Source organism: Semicossyphus pulcher, unplaced genomic scaffold, assembly GCF_022749685.1.
Source record: "Semicossyphus pulcher isolate SPU_LCO1_2020_fin unplaced genomic scaffold, fSemPul1.0.p SCAF_7, whole genome shotgun sequence".
Classification (NCBI taxonomy): domain Eukaryota; kingdom Metazoa; phylum Chordata; class Actinopteri; order Labriformes; family Labridae; genus Semicossyphus; species Semicossyphus pulcher.
In genome coordinates this window covers 4,440,976-4,455,909 of record NW_027211748.1, presented here as the reverse complement: position 1 = coordinate 4,455,909, position 14,934 = coordinate 4,440,976, and the positions used below count along the sequence as shown (strand labels likewise).

Genomic DNA, 14,934 nt, shown 5'->3' with positions numbered 1-14,934 from the left:
GGATTTGTGCATGACAGAAAATGGATGAAAACGTCTGCTAACCACAAACAAGTCATACACTCTTCTTCCGGTGCAATAGACTGAGGCGGAGGAAAACTATACAAAGCTTAATGGTTTAGTTTTTCTACTAATACATAACCAGTGATGATTGATGGTAAGCTGTTGAGAGATCCCATCGCCTATAGTCTGACGACGATATATCCTCTGGGAGTGACGGTGAATTCTGTGTCCGAGCCAGCGTTTAGTGATAAACGACTTCCAGCCATGACTTCCTTTTCCGTGCACTGCATTGTTTACAGTCCAGTTAACAACTTGAGAAGCGACCGTGTGTTGAGTTGAAAAGTGAAGTAAATTTCGCCCCTCTGGATATGTCAGTAAAATGAACGCCGTCATTTCATAGTCATTCCATCCCCCGTAGGAGCACCCGTTCATCTGTTTGTGGCGAGTCTCAGTTTTACTGTAAATACTAAAAGTTACACAGAGGCTGCACTCTGGGTTACTTCAGCGGTATGATCCCGAAAAAGAAAACAGATTTTCCTGTGATTGACTTTAATTAACGGGTCTTAAGTTTGCCGAATTAAAACATCATGATGCATTTTTGTAAAAAGTCAAAATGCAAGCTTTGTCAGGTCTGTCCTCGAGAGGAGAACAAAACTACTTTTAAAATGCTCGTTTGTTGAACGGAGGTCAGATCAATCTTTTCTGATGCATTTGAGGAAGTCAGGAAATCTGAATGCCGAGCGGCTTTTGTGACACAGCGTCAAGAGAATTTATCTCAAGATTAATTTTTGATCTAGAACAGATTGTTAGCTGCAGATGTCTGTTTACAGAGATTAATGAGAAGCTAAATCGTTGTTCGACGACGCCAATGGGAGCCGGGATGTCATTACGGCAGATGTTGCTCTCCACACGAGTGTTTTTCCTGCATACGCCGCAGCCTGCTGATGCGTGATTGGTCAATGCAACTCCAACTACAAGTGTAGTACAAACAGAAACCGTCCCTGCCTACAGATTCTACATTTCTAGAATCTGTAAGTAGAGATTAGTGCACAAGCAGTCAGAGCGATGGGCAGGATTTGAGATGGGGACATTTGTGTCAAATTTAACTCTTTGGAGTCTATAAACCGGCATTAATGGCCTTCTGTCTACGGCAGTGGAAAGAAGCTATAAACAAAATGTTCACATAGATCACTTTATAAAGACATGTTTGAGAGATCCACAAAATAAGTTAAACAAAAGCTTCTGTTTGGAGCTGCATTTCTCACATCATGGTGTAGATAACTCCATTCACTTCTCTTTTAGCTCTGTTTTGGTCTCTGCCAACACCTGAGGGAAAATATTAGTCAACTGCTAAATGCTCCATTAGGTTTACTAGCAAGATGATAACAGTGGCTGCCTGCTGCTTGGAGATGGGTGGGAAGAATCTTATGGATTTTTAGAGATTTTGTTCCACTGTTAATTGAAAAAATAGTCATTGATTGAAGTTTTGATTGCATTTTTTTGATTTGCAGTGCCAGTGTGTGTGGGCATTAATAGCAAACAAAGCATGTGTACGTCTTAACACACGATGCGCTGTTAGTGTGTGCTGCCTTAAATGCCTTAAAGAGCAGCTCCAGTCATGTTTTAAGACGTATAAAATGCTTGAAATAATGAATTGTGTCTGATTTTTTTTTTTTTCTGCAAAATTCGTTTAAATACCTTGTAAAAATCCTCCAAAGGTATGTCCTCCTTCTCCCTCGCTAAAAATTCATGAATCCGCAGAGTCCCCGCCCACTATGCACATTTCCAACCGCCCCCTCCGTCGCAAAAACAAAACACGTCTCTGCCATCGTTTAGTGGCAACTTGTTGAAACTTAACTAAAGACACAATCATGAATATTTCAGTTTTTGTGCTCTTGAGCGCCACCCACTAGCAGTAATTGGTCGTTATGGGAGTGCATGTCTCAATTTAACCAGACGTCCACGGTTGGCTCCGGTTGTAACTCTTGATTTTCCTGGCTGACGGTCGCTTTCCTTTTTAGACTGTTTGCTTCAGTAGTGAGTTTACAAAAATTACGATGTTGGTTACAGCTGGCTCGCGCATCGCCAAAGTGGTTGCCATAGGTTACACATAATGATATGCATAGCGTCACCCCCGTCCATTAACGGGATTGGCTCCTTAGGTTTGTGACGTCTCAAACCTGTCAATCTGAAATCGTGTTGTTCAGCCTGTCCTTGGTACACTGCAGTTTAAAAGCAGACAGGCCCAGCCATGGAGATGACTGCTGATGTTGTCCCTGATGTGTCTTGTAGCACATGAAGAACACCACATGGAGATGTTTACAAGGTTAAACACTTTTCACTGGAGGGGGTCTTTAAATATTTCAATCATTTTTCCCCCCCTAAAAGCTGTTAAGTTTTACTCTCACTGTTAACAAATAAACATGTGTACTGTGTGTTGAACTGTAGAGCCTTAACTCCTCCTCTGAGTCTTTAAACCTAGAAAATTCCCCAAAATAGCACCAAGGACACGACCTTGGTTGGCTGGTGTTGGTCTTGAGGGTAAAGCCAGACAAATCCTCCCCAGGCCAACAACATAGTTCGCAGTGACATCAGTGCAAAGGGATTTTGACAGCCAGAATTTATAGCCAAGAGAATTAATTAAAAATAAATACAGAAACTAAATAATGAAGCTAAATAAAGCCAAAAAAAGACAAAGTATTTGTGTACAGAGACAAATTAATTCATAACATTTACATAACTGGCATATTAAGCGGGAAGCAGCGAGAAAACGGCACAACTTAAGAGTCACTGTTGCGCTTTTAATTCTGTAATTTTGTTTATGTCCACTTGGGAAAACTCGCACATCATTGGCTGATAGAAACATGCACTGATTTGCATTTTCTTTGGCTGGCTTTTACAATATTAGCTTAAAAATTGTGTATAATTTGGATGGAATTGCACGCACCCTGAATCTCCCTCAAACACACACACAGCGTCAAAAACACCCGACTCTCTCTCTCTCTCTCCAACCAACAGACTCAGACAGTCTCATATAAACACACACACACTCAGACACACTCTGCCGGAATTACAATGAGCATTACAATCATTATCTAGTTACGGCCTCCAGTAGCACCATCATTGGCATTCAGGGACGTTGTTTGCAGCTCGGCGGGGCCAGGAGCACGCCTGCACGCTCGCAAACAATGAACACGTACGCACACACACAGCAATTTTAAATGACAACAGGAGTATTGAGAGGGATCCCTGGGTAATATTTTGCTCATCATCAGCACCGGGCCTTACCTCGCCGTTGAGATAGAGGAGGTCAAAGGCGTACACACACACTTGGACTTTGATCTCCGAGGCATCCACGTCCTGCAGGGAAACATCAACACACACACACACACACACACACACACACACACACATTTTAATATTTTACCCTTGACAAAAATATGCAAATAAACGCATCTTATTCACAAATTGCTACATCCAACCTTGGGACTTGTTACAAAGAGCTCTTTGATTTTCCTCCCATTCATCTTGGTGTTGTTAATCAACCAGCCTTCCAGTTTCACCTCCACCTTTTAACAACATCACACCTCCGCGATGTCTTCATCCCTCTCTTCCTGCTCCACACTCCTCGGCTCGCTACATTCACCTCTCCTGCTTCTTCCACACACACATTTTTTTGCAACTCATCCAGCTTATTAAACTCTGCCAGGGAGGTTATGTGTTTGATGCCAATTTCATGTTTGGCAGCAGGATTTTTTCTGGAATTTGGTGAAAGGGTGAAGCGCGGTGCAAAGAAGAACCAATTGAAATTTTTCAACCAAATCCAACTTATTATCGAGCAATAATATTGACCAAATTTTAACACCAGAGTTCAAATAAAAGCATATCCAAATCACAAATATTCCTTCCTTGTGAACAAAGTTTTTTTTCTTGGCCCTTTTTGCCTTCATTGGTGGGAAAGCTGGAGAGAAACAGGAAATGTGGGAAGGAGAGAGTGGGGGGACGACATGCAGCAAAGGGCCGACGACGGGGAGTTGAACCTCCGGCCGCTTTGTCGAGGGCTGTAGCCTCTATACATGGGGCACCTGCTCGACCCACCAGGGATGGGCATTACAAGCAAAAATACTATTCCATATGCACTGTGAACTATGCGACTATTACTCGCAGATTTTCTTTTTAAAGGAAAAGACCAGATGAATTTACATTAGGGACAAACCAGAGGTCGTCTCCGTCTGTATGAGTGTGTTTCTCTGCAGACCGTATGTGTGTAGATGGGTAGGCTACGGGATGGTGCGAGAGTGAGGGCAGATTGTCCACTTATTGATCGATCTCAGATGGATAAAATAAAAATAAATGATGAGCCAGGTAACGTTGCGTCATGTGTTTCCGTCACATTTTCAAAGCTGCCATACACGGTTGTATGCTCAGTGATGTATGAGGTGAGACGATATAATAAAGTGAGAATCTGCATTCATTTTTTTGATGCGTTATTTTTTCTGTAATTAATAAATTCACAAAATCACATGAGAGGGAGTGATGTTGTACTGAATATGTGATTGTGTGATATTGCCTTTATACAACAGTTAAACAAGCCGCAAATAGTAGTAAACAGTAATAATCAATAACATCCATCCATCAACTGATCTAGTTCCACAAATTAACTGAAACTGGACGTTTGTTGCCAGGCAACACAAACACTCTCCTGCACTCCGTTTCTCCATGTTACCACTGATCAGCATGTACATTTATGCATTTGTTTTAATTTATCATCAACCAGTGAAATAAGATTCTGCTGTGTGATTCAGAGGTACCAGCTTGATCAATGTAGACACACACGGTCTGCTGTGATGTTAATTAACAGCATTCAGAACACCTGGCTGAGGCGGAGTGATACACAGAGTGAAAAGTCCCAGTGATGTTGTTCTCTATATCGCCACTCATGGAATGCCTCTTGTCCAATCAGATAACTTGGTTGGAACTAACTGTTGTATAATCATAATTAACGTGTTATTTTGACAGCCCTAATAAACTGTGCATCTTCCCTATATAACACACAGACATGGATCATTTCTCATACTCATACTGTGCAGAGCTCTTGTAGACTTATGATACAAGCTAGTAGTTTTACCTGGCAAAGTTTTCTCTTTTTTGTTTCTTTTTTTGAAGGAGTTCCACACAGAACTCTGACGGCTGCAGAAGTCTCTGCATTTTTCTCTGGTTCCAAATCTCACAGCGCCACACCTGTTTTACCGGCACCTGGCACTAATGCTTTCTTCTTCTCTTGTTATTTGATGGCGATTAGTAAACAGCTTTCAGATGTGCTAAAGCCACCATCTGGCGGTAGTACCAGGTGCTGGTAAAAACTTTAACATGAGATCGCATGAACTCTTTGATTTTTTTGAAAAATAAGTGACTATTCAAATATTCATAACCCATCTCTACTGCCCGCTGAGCTAAACCTGCGCCCATGAACAAAGTATTTTTGTAACTGTCTCACTAACACACATATATAGGGGTGCACTTGCATGAAATGTAATATCATATTTTTAGGTATTTAAAGCCACTGTCAGTTAAAGCTGGTGTTCTCTGTAATCGATAGAAGCAATAATATGTGAAATTGGCGCCATAGCTGTGGAGAAAGTTGTACAAACAGCTCGTGGTTTCGCCTATTCTACGTTCCTACAACACCCAGCATGCATTGCGGCCCTCCCTCTGAAAGGAACAGCCCAGCGAGAGACGCTGGAGTGAAATACGACCGTTTCTCTGCAGGCAACAGCTCAGAGCGGGTCGGAATCCAAAATCTGACGAGAATATAGCGGTGCATCGTCTAAAAAATCTACATAACTCTATTTCATGTAGTACTTTTACTCCAAACGAGCCATGTATTAACAGGCTAATGTTGGCTGTAGGTTGTGATAGAAAGGTAACACTTACACCTGGTATTTACTGCTGGTTCATACTGAGCTAAAATTAAAAGTTTTTGAGGAGCAGTCTGTCTCCTCTTATTACACGCTGTAGCATTTTGAAGTTTGAGGTATCATTTCTGTGAAATGTCATCAGAGATGTTATCAAGTATTTCAGTGAAGATGTTTCGACCGTATTTTGTATCATCTCTTTTACTTCTCACTCTAAACGGCTCCACTCAGTCAACAGCTAAGTTATAATTAGCGGATGATATTCCAAAATTAAAAGTCCTGGAAGGGAATTAAAAAAGTGATTATTCTTGTTCTTCTAATTAGAATATATCTGAATGTATGAGGAGCTGGTGCAGCGTGCTATTAAGGTTCTTCTTTAAGGAAACACTGGTAAAGGGATTTGATCAGAAACACAAAGTGAAATGCGGCTGCAGTCTTCAAACCTGAAGGATTTCTCTCCTGATTTATTCCTCCTCTCCTTTACACTTCCTCATTACTTTCCCCTCCACCCATTAATGCTGTTTAATTAGTCCATATCGGGTTTCATCTCCTCATCTGAAATATTTCATTTCAGCTGGAACGCTCATGGAGGCACAAACAGAGGAGATGTCGTTACAAAATGCCAGAGGGGCTGTACAATCAGTTTGTGCACCAAACCATCATTACAAATAATCATAAATTCATAGTGGCGGTATCTTGCCAAAAATCATCAGGATAATCATTTTCAGCCATTTCCATCATCACGTTCTCTATATTTGAACTCTCATGCCTCCTTTCAGAATGTTCAAAGACGTCATCATGCGTACAAACAGACAAGTCAAAGGGACACGTTTTATCCTGATGTGATTGGCGGTGTGGAAAGAGGTCGTTATTTTGATCAAAACTGAAAAAACACCTCGCTGACATTTGCAATCTCACACCCCCCTCCTCTCTCCTCGATCCATTTGACTCCTCCGTCTCCTACTTATCAATCTCCCCTTTCTTTCTGTCTGCTCTTTCGCCGTCCATCTCCCTCCATCTGCTGGATCATTTCACTCTATTATCTACCTCTCCTCTACCTCCGTCTAGTTTTCCCTCTTCACCCTTTTCACTTCTTCATCATCTTCCAGGTTCTACGTTTTTAACACCCTGAGCTATTCATTCATCCTTCTTCCACTCTAATATAGTCCTCTCAGTGCATACCTTTCTCTTACGGGTGGTGAGGACCTGGAAGGGCTGGATCTGCTTCTTCTCACGATCCCAGGCGACTGCCTCAGAGTCCAGGACACAGGATACCACCGAGTCCTTCTTCACCTTTTGAGGAAGGAATAATAAATGATTAAGGCACTTCATCCATTATACCTTTCCCACCAAAATTAGCATGTTGACGTGTTTTTTCCAGACCCGGGAAGACCCGCTAATAAATGCTGATTAGGTTAGTAAACAGTGAAGATGTTACGGTGGTTTGGTCTTTATTGTATCTATCACTCATTCAGTCTGTTCATTAAACTCGGCGCCGACAAATTTGGAACGATGTTCAAGCGCTGCTTGGATGGAGACGGGAGAAATTTGTAGCTGATATGACGAGGAGTTGCACAAATTACCGATGGAGCATAGCATCGCGCCGGAGAGGGGGGGGAGATTAGTGTGTCGACACGGGTTTTGTGTTCCCATCAAAGCCGATTGGAGCCGAGGCGATAATTACCCGGGGCTACTGCAGAGTCATTTGACCCGGGTCTGAGTGCCGATAGTAACCTTTCCCATTAAGCAACAAGTGTTTTGATTAGTGACAAAGGGGCTTTAGAGAGACAAGGAGGCATTTTTACAATAAAAAACAATGCTTTCTGCAGCAGAGGAGGATTGTCTGGAAGTGTCATTGTGAAAATAACAAACTTTGAGATTTACCCTCGGTACAAGACTCAACTTCTAACATCTTTTAAAAAGGCGTGGATGTAAGAAATCAAATTGAAGACATGCTCCGGCTGTTTCAGGACCTGCAGATGCCCTCCATTTGTTGCCAAAGGTTTAGAAAGTCAACACATTAACATTTCGTTCCCTCCACACTACATTTATTCCTACTTTTGTAGCAATCTCAGTTGCTGCCGCTTCCTCTCCATCAGCCAGTGACCAAAGTGTTAAACACACCCCCTCTTTTGGTCGGGTGCCCACATCGTGCCAAAAGCCAAATGTTTCACAAGAGACATTTTTGCAGTTTGCTTCTCAGTATTTGTTTTTTTCTGGTTTTGCATTAACTAAAAGGCCTTGGCAGCTGATAAATAGAAGAGAAAAAAAAACACTGATAGGGTTTAGGCTGGGGATGAAACATCTATGGACAGATTATATTGACTATGGCTGCTGCTTTTCAAGATCAGAGAGAGCGTCTGCTAATTATCTGAGTCACCAAATCCTGTGCGTGCAGCTTAGGGATGTTAAATCTCTTGCGTCTTGGTCGATTTGGGGCCACCGGGACGCTTTCATTTGACAACTTGGACCAGAATGAGAGCAGATCTGAGAGTGGAATGTGAAAGGTGATCAGAGGAAGCCGGGAGGAGACACGTTCGAGGTAACAGGTTGTTTGGAGACCGATGAATAAACCAAACAAACAGTTACAATAAAAGGTCATTAAACTAAGTAAAACATTAATTAACAATTAATTTATTTGAATTAATATTAATGTGTTAATATTTTAATAATAATTCATAATTAGAAGAAGCATTAAGGAGCTGAGGTAGCTTTGGGAAAATTGGTTTTCCCTCATTATCATGCAAAATAATGCAGCAAGGTGCTGGAAAATCTAATCAGATCATCTCCTCTTTGCACCCCGTGTTAGTGTGAAGTCTCACTCTGGCTTTGTTCATGCATTGTGTGCATGGAAATAGAAAGTCAGGACAAAGATGCAAATTCAAGCCATTTCTTTCAAAAATGATCCGCCATGTTAATTATCAGCAATCGATTTCCTGCGAGAAAGCTTCATTTAAATGACCGTCAGGAGCTATTTTTACAGCACAATCAGGGTCAATTAAACATCATTAATTAGGAGTCCCACATTAAATAAACACAATCAAAATGGTTTCAAGCTCAAATTAATTAAAATGAAATGCTGCCATCACTTACAAAGGGTGTTTCTTTCCCATGTCATGGTACTTGTTCCTACTTTTAATTGTTTTTACCACACACAGCCCAAGGGTTTAAGTAGAGATGACGGTGCGAAAGGAGAAGTGAGAGACAGGAAAGGACAGAGTTAGAAAATAACAAGAAATACAAGTTTAGCAGTGTAAAATGAAGAGAAGTGGGAAAAAGCAAGAGAAAAAATAAAGCAAAAAACAGCAAAAGAGAGGGTTTAACAAAGGGAGCGAGATGTGTGGAAACTGAGTGCGAAAGACAAATGGCGAGAAGGGAGTCGGGGATGCAGAGGAAGCCAAGAGGAAAAAAGAAAAAGGTGAGAGAAGACAGCAGTCAGGAGAACGGACAGGCAATGTGGAAAAAGAGCGAGATAGAGGGAATATTTAAGGAGTGTAGAGGGAGCAAGAGGAGTGGTGAAGAGGCAAAGAGGAGGTACAATTGCAGACGGGCTGAATCAAAGTGCTAAAAAAAGATAAGAGGCAGAGCGAGAGACAAGAAGGAACAAGACAAGGGTGAGAAGAGAGGTGAGGAGGAGAGCAGGCGAGTAGAGAGGGACAGAACAGGTATCATCAAGAAGTAATGAAGAGGAAAGGAGGGAGCGATGATTAGACGAATGAGAGACATGAGAAAGCGACAGATGGACATAGAGAGCAAGAAGGTGAGAGCGAGAGACAAAGAGACATGTAGCTTTTAAAGTTGTGAAAAGAAAATCAGAGCAAGAGGAACGTGAGAGGGCAGATGTGATGTGGAACGATGAGACAGGATGAGAGAGAGAGAAAGAGCAGTGGACTAAAATTAAAGGAGGGGCTGGAAAATAACTTTTTTTGTTTGCTTAAATGACCTGATGCCGGGGAAGCTGGGAAGGGGGCACACTAACACCGAGCAGCGCCGTGAGCAACCACCACCATTCAACTCACGCTGGCAGAGAGTTATTGGTTTTCCACAGAACAGCAGAAAGGTAGAAGAAGCCGTTTACCTTGATGTGTTGGTGGTTTAAAGAAACTGCAGAGTGAGCATCTCTACAATCTCACTGTGGCTGTTTCTTCTTTAACAAATCCTCCCTGCACTACACGACTGCTGCTACACACAGAACAGAATTCACACAGCTTTAGTTTAACCCTGACGGTTTTGGCAGAGCAACAGTTGTTGACTAATGATTGCTAATTGGCTGTCAGCCCTGTGATTGACTGGTGATCAGTCTGAGGTGTACCCCGCCTCTCGCCAAATGGCAGCTGGGATAGGCTCCAGCCTCCCGTGAACCTGAGCAGGATAAGCGGTGTAGATAATGGATGGATGGACGCTAGTTGGCTAAGCAGGGTTGGACAATCTATATGGATAGCCATTACAGTCAAACTGTGTGCCGAGCACAGACCGTATAAAAAGATGGACGACATGACAGCTCCCTAAAAGTGAAGCCAAACCCTCTCTGTCGCCCCCTGCTGACTGGCTGCAGTATAGGTCATAAAGCCCGCCTCCTCCATGTTAACAGATGGGACATGAGTCAAACTATAAAATCAAAATACACGCCAAATACATTTTTGTCAAACATGGTTTCTGTCATTATAGTTAGTTCTTATCATGCATGTTTACCAATGTCATTCAAAATATGTGAAAAGTAGAAGTAAAGAAAAAACATGCCGGCCACGGCAACGTAACTTATTCATTATTTTAATTTCCACACGCGCCGTCAGGTCACTGGACAATGTCTTTGTATCTGTGGGCACGATTGTCAGTGCCACAGGTAGCTGTGTTTGAGGTTTATCATAAATATATCTGTATATGTTTGTCTCTGTGTGTGTAAGAGAGAGCGCGCGTCAGAACGAGTGTGGATGATGGAGAGCTTGGTGTCGGTCTCTGGCTGTTTTTGGCCCGCGCGGGGCGCGAGCAGGAATCTCCCTGAGGTGAAGCAGGCGTGTGTGGAGGCTTCTGGCATCCTCAGACTGGCACCAAACTGAAAGCAGTATCATGACTGAGAGACGGTGAGCTTTTGTTTCCCTCGTCGCCTTGCATCATCTGCTTTGTCCCATAAGCAACTTAATTTCATTAATTTGTGTCAGCAAATACACATTTCCTTATGAGGAAGAGCACTGCTGTGCGTCCCTGTGTGAATAACAAGCAGAGAGACTCGCGCGTTGTGAACTCGCTGATGTGCCAATCTTACTAATGCACCCTTTAAATAGCACAGACTAGACGCCGTTGGGTGAGAAATAGCGCTGTCCGCTTCACTCTTTTTTTCTTTTTGTCGTGAGGTTGACCAGATATCAGATGTGTTTTATAGAATATTCTGATATTGATATGCCTTCAAATGTCCACCCCTTAAAAAGAAGCTGTTCTGCTGTTAAACACGCCGGCGTGTGGGATCCTTGCTGTTTTCTCGTTAAGTTAAGTGTGTGTTTTGGTTAGTGAAGTTGCTACGGCAGCTCCACCTGCCGATCTCTTCTGCGCAACTCTGGCTCCAAATGACGTCACCATCGCATGACGGCAGCGCCTATCACGGGGGATATTTTGGCTTCAATTTCGTACAATGGGAGTACATGGAGAGGCGTCGTCCATCTTTATTTACAGTCATCTGTGCCGACATGGAAGAACTGATGTCAGGTATGTCTGATGAAACGCTTAAAACATGTTAAAACCTCATCAAGGGCACCTGTGGTATCTCATGATCACCTTGAAGCAAGGACCACTACCTTTCAGCGAGATGAATCATTTATTAAAAACCTGAAATATGTGGTAAGTCAACAAATGGTGAAAGCACACCAAGATGCATCATTTCTTTCACCTTTGAGGGGCTGTATGACAAAAAACAGCACTTTGTGTCCCTCAAATTGATTTCCCAGTTCCTTGAACTGTCCACTAGCTAAAGGTTCAGTCCGAGAAGCTAAATGCACTGTAGAAAGATGAACAAAAACACTTAATATGTAAACCTTCACTGTCGATTCATCAGTTCATCATAAACTAACCAAATAATCAGGACAAAAGGAGATGCTGTTTCTTTCTTGTAACCACTGAAGCGCTGCCTTCTTCCTCAATCTGCTGTCGAAAAACAAACGGTGCTTCTCTTGAAGCAGAATACAGACTATAATTGAATGCAGCAGAAGTGCACCTTTTTGCTTTCCCAAACTTATAAAGAAGGGGCACTTGTTAGTAAAATTCTCTGACTATTCCAATTCATCAGATTCAATAAGTTGCTCTGATTAGTGCAGAGCAGCGGGGAGTTTCTTTTATTATTGACATTTCAATAACGCCTGTGTACTTGACTCAAAGTGAGAGTGAATGAGATTGGAAGGAGTGGAGACTTCATTGCAGTTCCTTACTTAAGCTGAAAAACACACTCAGCAGGTGCAGAGGTAGTGAGCGTGCTCAGATAACCCCAGGGCAACTGCCAGAGCTTCAGGTAGCGGTGATCTCTTTCTCTCTCCCCACGCAAGCAGAAATCTCACTAATTTGGCGAGCCAACCCACAGCTGCTGTTCTAATTTAAACGGCCGGTGTTTTTAACACCATTTAGAGGGATGAAGTTTCTCGACGAGCTGGTTAAGAGTGGCCATCTTTAAAGAGACCCCTCTCAGAATTCAGAAAAGAAATGTGATGGTCTTGATGAAAAGAGGATAAGGGAGGTTAAGGATAAACAAAGGAACTATCCACTTTGCCTCTGTCTGTCTCCATTTGAGACCCACCTTCAGAGAGGGGGAGTAGGCGTATGGAGACCATACAGATGAGAGACAGGTTGAAAGAAAGAGACAAAATGAAAGAGTGAGCAAGATAAATGTGTGCAGTTGTTATCCACACTGCTGTTAAAGCCCTCATTTGGCATCACAGCTCACACCGTCTCTCCTCTCTCTCCCAGGGGCTGAGCTGCAGCGCTCAGTGTGTTTTACCTTGGGAATGCGAGCGATGATATCGGGGTATTTGCTGGTGTTGTCCTCCTGGTTGCGGCTGAATACTCGAACCTCGCCACTCTCAAGAATGTGAATCTGTGGGAACAAAATGTAAATTAACAAAATGAGAATAAAGAAAATATGAACAAAAAGTGGTCAGTGTAAAGAGAAAGCTCCGATTCTGATAGATGGATGTGAGATTAACGCATGAAGTGGAGAAGGGAGGACTGCCAACTAACCATGGGGCACATAAAATGAAATTCACTACAAGTGCACAATATGCCAACATCAGACGATAAGAGATGGTCATTGTGTTGGCGATAACTTGGCAGAGAGACGTGGCAGACTACCAGATGGACCCCGTCCAATAAAAGCTTGCCTTCTTTCAATTCCTGCGTGAGGTTGCATGGCTAACTTTACTGTCCCAGATGACAGAAACTAATGTGTCTGCGTGTAAATACAGTTTAATGATTCATAGTGAATGTGATTTCTGATGAATGATACTTGTGCCCTAATGAGAATTATAATAAGCACCATCCCAATTCTTATAACTATGAGGGAGGCCCGCACAGAATCGATCGCCGCCTTGCCAAGCACATTGCATGACAGTTAGATTGTCCGACTTTCTCTGAAAACCCGACTGTGCGAGACTTGCAAGTCTCACGGGAGCGAGGCAGTCGCAGTTGCTCTCCACTGACTGCACAACTCCAGGCATGATGGGAAACGACTTGCTCTGGTTTGAGTGAAGCGCCTACTGGCTGAAAAAAGCTTTGACACCCCCCACAAGGAAGTGACGAGACTTCTGTCTTATTCATCTTTATTCCCCGATAAACTTCATTAAGTGTCAGACACCAAATGGTTTTATCAAAGTACTGCCATACACAACTGAATGCTTCACACATTCCTCATGAATGCTGTCTTAATGAACATATAGAAATTCATCTTGGTATACAAACTCCTGTATCCAATTAAAATAATAATAACAAATAAAGACTTCAATGTACAGTGAGGTGTTGGTATTATAGATGCTCGACGAGGCGAGCAGCAAGCTGGTCAATGAAGAAGCGTCCCACTTTATGACTCCTCCCCCGGCTGCAATCGGCTACTCTCGCCTGTTGTCGAGGCGAGTCGGCATTCATCCCGAACGAGCCTGTTGCCAACTTAAACAGACCCAGGCTCCGCCATGCGAGCTCCAGGTATTGACAACGCCGATACTACAACAGTGTTTTTGGATTAAACACAAAAGAGAGAGAGACGAGTTTGTAGAGAGAGGTGTGTTAGAAAGAAGACGAGGAAGGCAGAGCCAGGGTGAGGTGCCCTGTCCGGGGCTAGCACTCACCCCCGTCGGATCGGGCCGTACGTTCCTTCCCCTACCTTATTAAGGAAGACGGAGGGTTTAGGTTAGGGTCGGAGGTAACCCTAACCATAAGTCGATTTTACCTACCCTATCACAACGGCACTGATGATTATTTGGTATTTATTAGAGTAAATGTTTGATCAATAAAACAATCACAATGTTTCTCAAAACAGTCAAAGGGTGACAGCTGCAGAGCTCCCATCTGGTCAAACCAACAGTTGAAAAGCCAAAGTTAAGTGTTGTTCTTGAACAAAAAGTTTAACTATGAATCAAAAATGAAAATATTCAGTATCCATTGACCAACTGATAAATTAATTGACCTATAATCTTTTGGCTATAAGCGAGCATGCAGAGTGAAGTGGAGCTGTGGGGTGATGCTCATTACCGGAGGATAAAAGTCAAATGGTTACAGATTTTCTGAAATTAAACTAAAGCCTAATTTGCTCGGGTGCCTCTAGTCATTTGTAATAATTGAGGAGGCCGTCTGATTTCAATAACTTTTAAATCTGCAATGTTTGTAATCTGTAAAGTACAAACTCCAAAGCAAATTACACAGGGACACACAGCGATCTGTAAAAACACAAGCACTCTCTGTGAGTTTGGCTTTTGTTTTCTCCGTGCTTCTCTTCAGGTTGAGACATTTGCACGCCGTGTAACCAGTCAAAGTTGGTTTTGACAGCATT

General features: G+C 42.6%; 1 protein-coding gene across 2 annotated transcripts in view; it reads right to left on the bottom strand.

Annotated features, from left to right (window-relative positions):
- The window catches only part of lig1 (ligase I, DNA, ATP-dependent), a 65,692-nt gene that overhangs the window by 19,694 nt on the left and 31,064 nt on the right, over nt 1-14,934 (bottom strand). For both annotated transcript variants that reach the window (XM_069684550.1, XM_069684551.1), the window contains exons 18-20: nt 12,895-12,990; nt 7,098-7,208; nt 3,289-3,360 (exon numbers count right to left, since the gene is read on the bottom strand). In XM_069684550.1, the coding sequence (XP_069540651.1) occupies nt 3,289-3,360; nt 7,098-7,208; nt 12,895-12,990 (279 nt within the window). The remainder of the gene's footprint in view (nt 1-3,288; nt 3,361-7,097; nt 7,209-12,894; nt 12,991-14,934) is intronic.